The 13,396-nt window shown below is 38.9% G+C and overlaps 1 protein-coding gene across 1 annotated transcript in view; it reads left to right on the top strand.

The window, feature by feature from the left end:
* LOC119892284 (neural proliferation differentiation and control protein 1-like) overlaps window positions 1-13,185 on the top strand; it is a 47,516-nt gene extending 34,331 nt beyond the window's left edge. The window contains 3 exon segments of the mRNA XM_038704472.1: window positions 1,754-1,833; window positions 1,943-2,042; window positions 9,756-13,185. Of these exon segments, the coding sequence (XP_038560400.1) occupies window positions 1,754-1,833; window positions 1,943-2,042; window positions 9,756-9,827 (252 nt within the window). The 3' untranslated portion in view covers window positions 9,828-13,185.
* The last annotated feature ends 211 nt before the right edge of the window (window positions 13,186-13,396 follow it).

The raw sequence follows: 13,396 nt of genomic DNA, 5'->3' as shown, positions 1-13,396 counted from the left end.
TATAGTCTGAAAAAATTTAACAGTTAAAATGTATAAAGACTTAGGCTAACTATTTTTCTTTAATGCCTTTGTTGCTTGTTACGTGAACCCCCTGTGTATCATGTTGTGTCATGTTCTATTATTCTGTTGTTCACTGTAGGTTTGTTTTGGCTGAAGATTTTCATATGAGATGAATACGATTCAATAAAAACAACAGTTAAAAATCCTACATGTTAAATGGCGAAGTCACACGGATTTCACATTGAAAGAAAGGTCCTCCATCGTGCGGCAAAGGGTGTTATACACATTCAACAAGCCGGGATCAGTGCTCACTTGGCATTGGAGGGTTTAACAACACATTACCACTCAGAAATCATTGGTTTCGGATGGCACTCAAGGTGGTGGACCCACCACATGAATGCGCATACGGAGTGGAAGAAGGTAGGGAGAGGGAGTAGCAAAGCAGTTTCAGAAAGGCCCCTTGTGTAATGTTGCAAAATTGCTGCTCGCACACATCTCCAAGCTTAATCTAAGGGGGCTGTGGCCGGAACTATACTGGAACATTGCTTCTTGAGGTACAAAGTAGAATTACAAGACAGGAAGGGCCAGGGCTAGCTAGTTAGCATGCTATCGTCATAGACATCTTAATGACATAACATCAGAACTGTTACTTCTCCACATGTTCAAATCAAATGTTAATTATTTTCTTAATGTTTTAAACTCTTAAATCTCTTACATTCTTACACATTACACATTTAATGACATTTAAATACTTGCTAGTGGCACTACTGGAAATTACTCATTAATAATACATCACTGCCCAAAGCATTTTGATGTTGAGTATATATTTAACCTATATAATATCATACACAAACCTGAAAGCAACAATTCACAACACAAGTCATCTCCTTGCACTTTACATTTAGAACAGGTGTAGACTGTTCTGTAATATAGTTATGGTCATAGAGTGGTAACAACTGTTGGCAAAAATGCCAGTCCAGCTGCACCTCCACATTTACATTTACATTTACTCATTTGGCAGACGCTATAATCCAAAGTGACTTACATTTGAGCATCAATAAAGTGAGAGATCTACAAGTGACAATAGATACTAGTAAGAGATAGTAGTAAAAGTTAACGAAATAGTGCTATCAAGACAAGTGAATTGTAAGGAGATAGAAGAAGAAGAAGAGCATAGGAAGTGCATGTTAGAAGTTAGGGGTTAGAGGTGTTATAAGAGGAGGTGTTCTCAGAAGACTTTTCAGGAGCTTCATGAAGTTAAATGTAAATGCTCCGTACTTGTATAGCGCCTTTCTAGTCTTTTCGACCACTCAAAGCGCTTTTACACTACATCTGCATTCACCAGTCACACACATTCATACACTGGCGGAACAGCCAGTGCTGTTCTATTGTGAATACCTTCACATTGAAATTAACTGAATCTGTGTTTTGTCAGTTCAAAACTCTCAGAGCTCTTTTAACAAAAAATGAATTTACCAGCATATCCTAATATCTCAACTGAATTCTTTTTTGGGTTGGACACCTGCTTAACATTGTTAACAATTTCATGCTGGGTATCACTAGCCATTTACAGCTAGCTAGCTGTATCTGCCTAGCACCAAAAAAGGATAAACGCACCTGTCCTTTCAGCAGTTTCAGAACTTGAACATGTGCAGTAGGGACACGTGCTGAAAAGTGAGTGTCATCTGAACAGTGTGACTGGATATGGATGAATACCACAGACCTTCTTTTGTCCCCTCTGCCTCTGTTCCAGTCTGGGGACAAGAAGCTGGCCCAAAATGCCCAGATGTACCACTACCAGCACCAGAAGCAGCAGATGCTCTCCCTGGAGAAGTGAGTCACCCTGAGAGCCCAGCCCTGCCTCATCGAATCTGTGTTATCCTCTGAATATTTTATGATGGGTGTGTGTGTGTGTGTGTCTGCGTGCCTCTGACCTCTGCAGACACAGGGATGAGCCAAAAGTTCCTGACTCAGGAGCATCGACAGATGAGGAGAACGAGGATGGAGATTTCACAGTATATGAGTGTCCTGGATTGGCACCTGTGAGTAAACTCTTTATTACTAATAGATAATAACTTGCATTATTATCTTTATTAAAAGTTATACTGTGTGTATGGTCAGGTCAACATAATCGTCTAAATTTCTGAATAAAAAAAGGAAACCCTTAACCAGAATTGAAGGATACAATTATGCATAACCAGTCATTGTAAGTCATGTAATTTATTCAGTTTAAATGTGCTAATCAATATGTAATAAACAAAGAAAAGTGTCACCAACTCTGCAGCTTAATTTTAGCTAGTTTGTGGCCTGCAATCTCAGCACTCAACCACCTTGTTTCCAGCTGCAGCAGGCATCGAAACAGCTCTGATAAACTACTTGTCCAGCATCAAACAACACACAATGTTGGTGATATTTAGCAATCAAATATTCTTTCTGAGGAGTTGTGGGATAAACTAAAAAAGAAAAATTTTAATAATTGATAACAAATAATAAGGTCATAATTAAACTTAAAGAATAAAAGGACATTGAAATATGCAAATTTAAAATGTAATATGATCATTTGAAAATTGTGACAAAATGACACTGAAAAAAGTTACATTTAAAATGTAAAAGTTTAAATAGAAATTCTCAAACTGAAAGCTTATATTGTAAAGATGAAATTGAAAGGGCAATGAAAATAAGAAAAGGGAAACATCAAACAAACATGAAACTCAAAATGGGAAATGGAAAAGATCTTCCAATTACTGGGTGACCCATTATACCTCATGAGCCAAAGCTGCCCCTAATGGATGCTTTACATTATTTACTTCTACTTTGGCAGATCTGCTGCTGAAATTAGACAGATATGACAGTTCATCTGGCTGCCAACTCACAGCCACAGATATTTATTAACTATTATTACAGTAATACAGTTATGATTAAGCAGAGTTAGTAATTTGTTCTGCTGTCTTTAAATAATCTGACTGTTAATTTTTTGAGGCAGCAAAATAATTTAGATTAAAAAAGTGAAAATAGGCAAAACAATGCTGTTTTTTGTTACACTTTTAGGATATATAAATGTTAAAATAAAAACAGAAGGTTCCTAGACCAGGTATTGACCCTGATCCCCCAAACAGGGGTTGACAACACTAAGCACTGATGCTCAGAGCAACACATTCTCACTCCCGACTCATAACATATTGAAGCTTGGTCAAGGCCCTTTGGCGTTGCTTTTTAACGCTCTGGGTACCCCTTTTGCATCATTTTTAGACTTTAGGGCTCCGTAGTCAAGTTAGCAATGCTTAGCAACAACAAAAATGCAACATCCGACAACAATAATTATGTAACATCCGTTTACACTTTCAAAATAAAACGCTAGCGTCCCGAAACTTCACCATTTTGAAACAGCACGTTATTAAAGTTGGTTAGGTTTAGACACAAAAAGTACTTGGTTAGGTTTACGCAACAAAACTACTTGGTTATGGTTAGGAAAAGATCATGGGTTGGGTTAAAATAACTACGTACGTCAGTTAACACGTAAGTTAACTTACGTCACTTGTGTAACTTACCCAATTTACGTAACTTGCCTAACTTAATAATAACCTAATAAAAATATTTAATGTTGACTTTCTGTTTCACACGGGACACGAACACCGCTCTCCTGGTTCAGAGTCTGGGTTCTGGCCCTCCATATACCCCAACCACCTCCTTACTCAGTCTTTTTTGTTAAATATCATCATCAATACCTACCTTTACCGTCAAAAAGGGATGCTACAGGGCTTCCCCCAATGCGATGAACTATGATGATGTAGGGATCCCCAGTGCGTTACAAACTGATGCCGATGGGTCTTGACCATGAAATAGAATCAGTATCAGAATCAGCTTTATTTGCCAGGTATGTGTACACATACGAGGAATTTTACTCAGGATTGTACATTGCTCACGATGTGCTTACTTACAATATAATAATAATACAAAAATACAATAATAAAATCACACACAGGCTACAGTAGAGAGAGCACACACACTATGAACAAAAACAATACAGACAGATTGAGACAATAGTACAATGAGTGCAAAGGATGCTGGAGTAAAATTATTATCATTATTAAGTACATGTCGGAGGTGGATAAAGGTACACATACATGCATACTTGTATTCATGTACACAGTGTGATGAAGCACAGTGCAAAGGATGCTGGAATAAATAAGTATTGCAGGTGTTATGTACTTGAGGTAGGTGGATTTGGTATACAGTATATACAATATACAAAATGACAATATGAACAGTATGAACAACTCTGAAATAGAGAATGATGAAATGAAGTGGTAAACAGGTGGCTGATTAGAGACAGAGTTACTGGGTTATTGCACAGGAATTGTTCCTGACACCGTGAGTCAGAAATCAGCTGTTCATCAGAGTGATGGCTTGTGGGAAGAAACTGTTCCTGAGTCTGTTGGTTTTGGCGTACAGTGCTCTGTAGCACCTACCAGTGGGGAGAAGTTGGAACAGGTTGTGTCTGGGGTGATGTTTCCTGCCCGTTTCCTGACTCTGGAAATGTATAAGTCCTGAATGGTGGGCAGGTTTGCACCCATGATCTTTTCTGCAGTCCTGACTGTCCGCTGTAGTCTGCTCCTATCCTTTTTGCTGGCAGATCCAAACAAGACATTGTTGGATGTGCAGAGGACAGACTGGAAGATGGCTGTGTAAAAGTGGATCAGTTGCTCCTTAGGCAGGTTGAGCTTCCTGAGCTGGCGCAGGAAGTACATCCTCTGCTGGGCCTTCTTTATGATGGTATCCGTGTTGGGCTCCCACTTTAGGTCCTGCTTCCAGATGTGACGAGTCAGGGAGTGAGAACGGGTTGCTCAAAGATAAAGACAGACATGGAACCTTGCTACATATGCTGTGAATCCCGACCTGCACGCTTTTATTTGACATGTTTTTAAAATGCCCACCATGTGATTTTCTGAATACCATATTCGGCTCCACATCTGAGCCATCGTGCACATGAAGACAAGCTGTTATGAAGATTAGATTGAAATGCAGGACTCAGGGACAGGGAATGAAAAGTCTGTATTGTATGGGGGTTAGATGAGAGACTGATTAGAGATACCTAGGCAGTTGACGTTTGGAAATAATGACAGAGGATATGGTGTGGGCAGTGATGAATGGGTAAGTGTGGCTTGCTGCCTGGCAAAAGGCAAATGGGAGCCAGGGAAGTAGGCAGTGATCCTGAGGGTTGAGAAACAAAGGTCAGTCAAAAGGAAAACACTAGGGAGCAACAATCTCCATCAAGGGCTAAAGTTTCAGAAATGTTTGGTCGAGGTGTAGGGGATGAAATAACTTTCCCTTTATAAATCACACTCCACCTGGAAATGTGCGCACGTGGATCAGCCTCATATCCAGCCCTCTAAACTCCCCCGTTCAGCCATAATTAGTCAACACAAAGCATTCATGAATATCGATGCACATGGCTACCAGAAAACCCCAGAGTGGTTATAGCCTACTTGGCGTGGTTTCGTAGGGTTGGTCTGTCTAATATTGGACCCAGTTCAGCACATCAAAGAGGCTCTAGGTAATCTAAATCGGCGTATTAGCCAGTCGTCATCATGGACCAAGAAATCTTCATGGTCCCTGAACACTTGTTCCCTCCTAGTTCTTCTTCTGTCCTCTGCAGTGTAAGTGCATCCAGAATCAGAATACTTTATAAATGTGAATATTTACAGTAATATACAGTATTAACAGAAGTGTAATGATAAATAAATAGTGTAATAATAATAATAATAATAATAATGTCTTAATGAGTCTTAACTAACCCAAGTAACAGAGAACGTTGCACCATATGTCAGTTTCACTACAAGGTGCAGCTAGTGACTAAAGCTGATGATACACGGATGATCCAGCATGTTGTGTGAAGATGTCTCCCTGGCACACTGCCTTTTTTCTGGGTGTCAATATGCAGCTCACTGCACTGTATGAAAGATACGGAGCCTATATGAAAGTAGTTGTGTTTCAGATTATGCTCGCTCATGAGTTCAAGCAAGCACACATACGTGCACACACCTGGCTGCAATATTAATACAGGTAGACTTTACCTACTTTGTTTTAGTCTGTCATAGTTCTTACATTTAGGTACCCTACAGTGAGGAAAATAAGTATTTGAACACCCTGCTATTTTGCAAGTTCTCCCACTTAGAAATCATGGAGGGGTCTGAAATTGTCATCGTAGGTGCATGTCCACTGTGAGAGACATAATCTAAAAAAAAAAAATCCAGAACTCACAATGTATGACTTTCTAACTATTAATTTGTATGATACAGCTGCAAATAAGTATTTGAACACCTGAGAAAATCAGTGTTAATATTTGGTACAGTAGCCTTTGTTTGCAATTACAGAGGCCAAACGTTTCCTGTAGTTTTTCACCAGGTTTGCACACACTGCAGGAGGGATTTTCCCACTCCTCCACACAGATCTTCTCTAGATCAGTCAGGTTTCTGGGCTGTCGCTGAGAAACACGGAGTTTGAGCTCCCTCCAAAGATTCTCTATTGGGTTTAGGTCTGGAGACTGGCTAGGCCACGCCAGAACCTTGATATGCTTCTTACAGAGCCACTCCTTGGTTATCCTGGCTGTGTGCTTCGGGTCATTGTCATGTTGGAAGACCCGCCTCGACCCATCTTCAATGCTCTAACTGAGGGAAGGAGGTTGTTCCCCAAAATCTGGCAATACATGGCCCCGGTCATCCTCTCCTTAATACAGTGCAGTCGCCCTGTCCCATGTGCAGAAAAACACCCCCAAAGCATGATGCTACCACCCCCATGCTTCACAGTAGGGATGGTGTTCTTGGGATGGTACTCATCATTCTTCTTCCTCCAAACACAGTTAGTGGAATTATGACCAAAAAGTTCTATTTTGGTCTCATCTGACCACATGACTTTCTCCCATGACTCCTCTGGATCATCCAAATGGTCATTGGCAAACTTAAGACGGGCCTTGACATGTGCTGGTTTAAGCAGGGGAACCTTCCGTGCCATGCATGATTTCAAACCATGACGTCTTAGTGTATTACCAACAGTAACCTTGGAAAGGGTGGTCCCAGCTCTTTTCAGGTCATTGACCAGCTCCTCCCGTGTAGTTCTGGCCTGATTTCTCACCTTTCTTAGGGTCACTGAGACCCCACGAGGTGAGATCTTGCATGGAGCCCCGGTCCGAGGGAGATTGACAGTCATGTTTAGCTTCTTCCATTTTCTAATGATTGCTCCAACAGTGGACCTTTTTTCACCAAGCTGCTTGGCAGTTTCCCCGTTGCCCTTTCCAGCCTTGTGGAGGTGTACAATTTTGTCTCTAGTGTCTTTGGACAGCTCTTTGGTCTTGGCCATGTTAGTAGTTGGATTCTTACTGATTGTATGGGGTGGACAGGTGTCTTTATGCAGCTAACAACCTCAAACAGGTGCATCTAATTTAGGATAATAAATGGAGTGGAGGTGGACATTTTGAAGGCAGACTAACAGGTCTTTGAGAGTCAGAATTCTAGCTGATAGACAGGTGTTCAAATACTTATTTGCAGCTGTATCATACAAATAAATAGTTAAAAAAATCATACATTGTGATGTCTGGATATTTTTTTTTTCGATTATGTCTCTCACAGTGGACATGCACCTACGATGACAATTTCAGACCCCTCCATGATTTCTAAGTGGGAGAACTTGCAAAATAGCAGGTGTTCAAATACTTATTTTCCTCACTGTATACTCAAAACGTGTGGCAATATCTACCCAGACAAATAGAGTGAAAATTGTTACCTCATGTTTATTGAGTAAATTCTACAGGTTGTTTCTTAGAGTGTATAAGCTTTATCAAAGAGGAAAGTCTACTCCTAAATGTGGAGATGGTGTCTGCCTCCTGAACCCAAACTGGAACCTGGTTCCACAGGAGAGGAGCTTGATAGCTGAATGCTCTGGCTCCTAGTCTACTTTTGGAGACTCTAGGAACCACAAGTAACCCTGCATTCTGGGAGCGCAGTGCTCTGGTGGGGTAGTAAGGTACTATGAGCTCTTTAAGATAAGATGGTGCCTGACCATTAAGAGCTTTGTAGGTAAGAAGAATGATTTTAAATTCTATTCTGGACTTTACAGGAAGCCAATGCAGAGAAGCTAAAACAGGAGAAATATGATCTCTTTTCCTGGTTCCTGTCTGTACACATGTACAAAGTTATTCGAGCAAACTGATAATAAAACAATTGCTGTAATCTAGCTTTGAAGTAACCAATGGTGTGGACTATTTTTTTCCGGATCATTTTGTGATGTTGTGGAAATAAGAGACTAGCAGCTTCTCTTTTTGGCTATACCTTTGTGTGCCATTTATCCACAAAAACATAACAACATGGTGTTGATACAAGTTCCTCTTAAAAACCAACTGGCTCTGCTGTTGCCATGGCTACCCACAGACACCTTCAAGTGTGTGAGTCAACATCACACAACCTCCCATGTAAAACACCCTCTACCAACAGGATCTGGTTGTCCATAAGGTGTTCACTATAATATTATAACACAATTTAAAGCAATCTATTAAAACTGCTGTACAAGTTGCAGAAGATTAAGCCAAACGTAAAATGTTACAGAATATGAAAACTGGGAGTTGGCAGCCAAATGAGCCGTCATATATTTCTAATTTCAGCAGCGGATGTGCCAGATAGAAGCAGAAACTTGTGTACAACAACATGTGTGTAAGAATAAGATAAGATTAGATTACACTTTATGAAAAGATATAATTAGCGAACTGAAATAGGTAATTACCGATCAAGTGTCAATGTCTAAAGAAAAAGTCCTGAATCTTGTGGTGTATATTGATCCAGTGGTTACAGAATCAGCTGTGTCCAACTGTGACCCAGTGAGCGCTTCTGGAAAAACTACAGCACCAAACACTGATCCAAAGCTGTGACACTAAGTGGTCCTTCACTGTGATGTCCAATTATCTGACTGTTATCTGTTCAATTCGATTTTATTTATATAGCGCCAAATCACAACAACATGATTTCTGTGACACGGACAGGAAAAGTTAGAACACTTTCATCAAGTTGAAGCCATTGCCTTATAAATAATCGGCCTTCCTCCGACCCTGCTCACTCTATTTGCACCGTTTTCTCAGTTTCATTACCTTTATCCAAATTTAACTGTTTACTATTTAATTCTGTTTTGAAGATCTTGGACGGTTCTCCAAATAGGTTTACAGGTCCATCCAAATTTCGTTAGTTGCACCTGTACACTTTTGAAATGATGTAGTTTTTCAGCACACCTGTGTGTCTAGTTTGGGAGAAAACACATTTTTTGTAACTTGTAGGATGTATGTGACAATTCATATTTTTATAAGAATTAATTGTAATTCGAAATCCAATGGCAAAGTTTGATGAATGCCCAGACTTACAGGTGCAGCTCAAAAACTTTGATTTTTTTTCTCCTGTAGAAATGATAATATAATGTAAAACCTATTTAAATTCATATCAGTAAAAACATATCAAAACAAATTTCAGTTTACGATATTCTCTGATCTGAAACCCAACCATAAAACATAGTACTGTAGCATTTTACTTCCATGAACAGTGAATAACATGAGTAGATGCTACTAATAAAGTTACTGTTGCTGGATGGATGTTGTGTGGTATAATTTTTTTCTGCTATACTCTCTGTATGTACTGTGATTTGTGTTATATTTAACATGTTCTATAGACCCACAAGTGCAAGCATGGCCTGAACTATCCTTTCTCTCTGTCTATCTTTAGACTGGGGAAATGGAGGTGAAAAACCCTCTGTTCGACGACTCCACCCTTTACTTTCAGAAGTTCTACAAATAAACCTGGACATTGAGAGGTTTCACACTCTGAACGCAGCACTTGTGTGTGCATATAGTTGAATTTACACATATACACACACTGTGCTGAGTCCAATCATTTTAATGGACAGGGTGGAGAGTGTAAGGTACATGGAGGAGGACTGGGATGAGGAGTGAAGCATTCGTGGACATTTAAAGGAGGTCACAGGACTGGTTTCATGACTGAATATGGGACCAGTGCCTCCCATTCTACTGCAACAGTCTGTCCTTTTTTACGCTATCACTATTTTTGTTATTATTTTTGTTCACAAACCCACAATCAGCCAACATCTAAGAACTCAGAATGATTTCTGTCAAGTAGCAAACACTCATATTGAATAAAATATCCTGTTAATAGAACTGGTTCCAGTACAGGGACAGTTCCTGATTCCACTGAGCTGAAGCTGAAAGTATTTCAGTTCATTGATAGAGCTTCATGAATATCCATGTTTATTAATTAGTAAATAAACACTGCTTTCTTTGGTTTAATTTAAGTATTTTTTAAAGATGTGTTTAATATTTCATGATAACACCTCCGTGCAGCACCGTGATCTTTATCAGTATGTTATGCAGCCATTGTGTTCTCAGTCTACTTCATCTATGCATGTTTTGATGATGCTGTGTTATGAAATCTGATAGTCAATATGCATTTACAGCAAAGTGCTAATGGTTATTATATGCCTATATCACTGGTGTCACAATTCTCCAAATTCATGATTCAATTAGACTTTTGATTTAAAGGTCACAATTTGAATCAATTTTCAATTTGGAAAAAAGTTCAGCACTGACTGCTATGCCATTGATAGACTTTTGAGTCTTGATTTGTAAAGCTCAACATATCATTGGTTTTATGCCCAGACAACTAGGCCTGGGTATTGGTACTCTTTATTTCTTAACTTTAACGTATCGTCCAAAATAGCCCAGTACTGAGTAGTATGAAAATGTCTCCAATCAAACAAGTACTGCATTCGATCCTTCTTGTAACCAGATCAGGAAAAATTGTATGGTTTTGCAGCCAAACACGCAACCAACACACCAAGAGAAAGAGAAGGGAATGCCTCTTCTTTTCTTGTATTTCTTATGTCCCTGCATGCGCTTGTAAGCCTAGATCATGACTGATTTTAACAGCCCCTCACCATTGGCTGCTGTTTCAGGCATGTTCAACATTGTTGAAAGTTTATTACCACAAGCTTGGCTTTGTGTTTGTTTCATCTTCTCATATCCTTTAACACTACTCTGTACAGTTTTATTTGCAATTCACATCACTTGTCACCAATCGATCATTGCCTTCCATCATATCAAGTCAACGCTTGGATGTAGTGAGAGTGATCGGCTGGATGTGCAGGCTTTCTTTTCCTTTACTTGCTTCTTAAGAGTCTTTAGTGCAGTATAGTGACCTGTATGAGCTCACTCCTTACTCGTTTTCTACTTCTTACTGTCGTCTATTGAAGGAGGTCTGCGACTCACTACTAAAGGACAAAGGCGAGTGAGTGTCATGAAATGTGGCATCATATAAAGTTTTTTATTTGTTTTATTATTTATTACTACTACTATGGCATTTTACTCAAGGAATCAAATGTTTTGTACCCTATTGGTATCGGTATCACTTTAAGGCTACTGATTTTGGTACTGGTAATATTTTAAACCCAGCCCTACAGACAAATTTCATGTGGATTTGTGTGGTACAGCCTACAAACTGTAGTTGCCACACCTGTGACCTCAGGGAAGCAGGAAGATTCTGTTCCAGTTTTTTCTCTGTCATCTCCGACTCCAGCAGTAGCCATGGTGTTTTTTTTTCTTCAGACGTGCACCTGACACACAAAATTAGGCAGGGGTGGAGAGAAAAATGTCGAAATCGAAAGCTCTTATCTTTTTAGAGATAGCTCTAAATGAAAGAAATTGTGACACCCCTAATATATATCCGGTATATATACTTTATACTTATATATGACTTGAATGATTACGAAAGAATTTGATACTTCATTACCTAGAACTCTGAAACAGAGCGAGTCCATCCTGTGTATATGGTATCTGACTAACATGGCTTGTCCACATGATTTTGTGATCTGTAAATAGCTGCTAATGTGTACAGGGAAGATATCTTACCTCTCACTCAGTGTGTGTGCAAACATCTTCCCCTAAAGAGTGCTTTGTCAAATACTGAACTGTTATTGTTTCCGTATTGTTCACTATATTTGCAAGGTTCCTATATACATGTGGAAAGGACAGGAAATGTCTCAGAGAAGTAATGATGTCCTGGTTTTGAAAACATATTTGACCCATTTGTTATTGTGCATATAGTTTTTAATTGAAATGTAATAGTTTTGTAGATAAGGGGTAAGCAGAGAGTATCCGCACACTATGACATACATAACTGGAACATTTATTAGAATTCAGGCACATTTCAATCCTAATACCAAGTCTTCACCAGGAAAAACATGAGAAAATGGCAGTATAATACTGAATACATCATGCTGAAGTCAAGGACAACCAATCAAGCAAAATGACTTCAATAAATACTGACAAGACATTGTCAAAAAGCAAATCATTATCATAGAAATCACAAACATCAATACATAGACAATATTTTAAAGTAAAAAAAAAAAGAGGAAACTAATAATATCACAACATTGTCTGAGATAAAATACACCCCACTGGCTGGAGGAATAATGGGAACAGGAGAAAGGAAAAATTGCCCAGAAATATGAGACATACATATAATCTTTACAGTTACAGAAGGAGCTGCCATCATTTTTTTTCTTTGAATAGGTCAAAGCTGCCAATTTTAAAATTGAACTTAGCCAAATTTGCAGATTTTACAGTACAGTCAGTCATCTTCTGTATCCACTTATCCATGCAGGTTTACAGGGGGCTGGGGCCAATCCCAGCTGGCATAGGGCAAGATACAGCCTGAACAGGCCGCCAGTCCGTCACAGGACACAGGATACATTTTACAGTACATGCTTGGGAAAATGTAAAGCTATGGTAGGTAACATTGGAGAAACTGGGATGAGACAGCTAAATTCCCTTCAGGCCTTCCTCCATAGCCACAGGTTAGCCAGTCATTTCATTTGGACTGAATACACAATCTAACTTTGTCTTTCCCAATAACAATGTTATTGCCAAAGCCTGATCACGACTGCATGAACATAACTAATAGTAGAGTAATGATGCTACCAGCACTGTTACCCATATGAAGGATTGGATTGGTGCACTGTAAGACATTTCAAGTTTGTTTAACTTGGAAATAGAAGAAATGCTGCCTTATAAATGCAAGTTAACTCAGCTTTAAGATTGCATTTGTTTTAATTCACAGGTTCATAAAGTTGATGTAACTTCTAGTTGTCTCAATATTGTTTTTTTAGTTGATAAACATTTTTATTACTTGTTTCTTCATACTTTGAGTTACAACAAATAATTATATTACTTTATAAATGCAAGAAAACTTCCCTTAACTAGTCTTAACTATTCTAACAAGTTAAAAGAACTTAACCACATTTATATTACGTTCCATTTTAAGTTGAGAGGATTTAAATGTGTTTCAATTTACAT

This window comes from Micropterus salmoides, unplaced genomic scaffold (assembly GCF_014851395.1).
Source record: "Micropterus salmoides isolate LMB-PRFRI ecotype aquatic unplaced genomic scaffold, ASM1485139v1 Ms_hic_scaffold_7, whole genome shotgun sequence".
Taxonomy (NCBI): Eukaryota; Metazoa; Chordata; class Actinopteri; order Centrarchiformes; family Centrarchidae; genus Micropterus; species Micropterus salmoides.
Note: the sequence above shows the minus strand (reverse complement) of the source record. Positions and strands in the feature narration are given on the sequence as shown.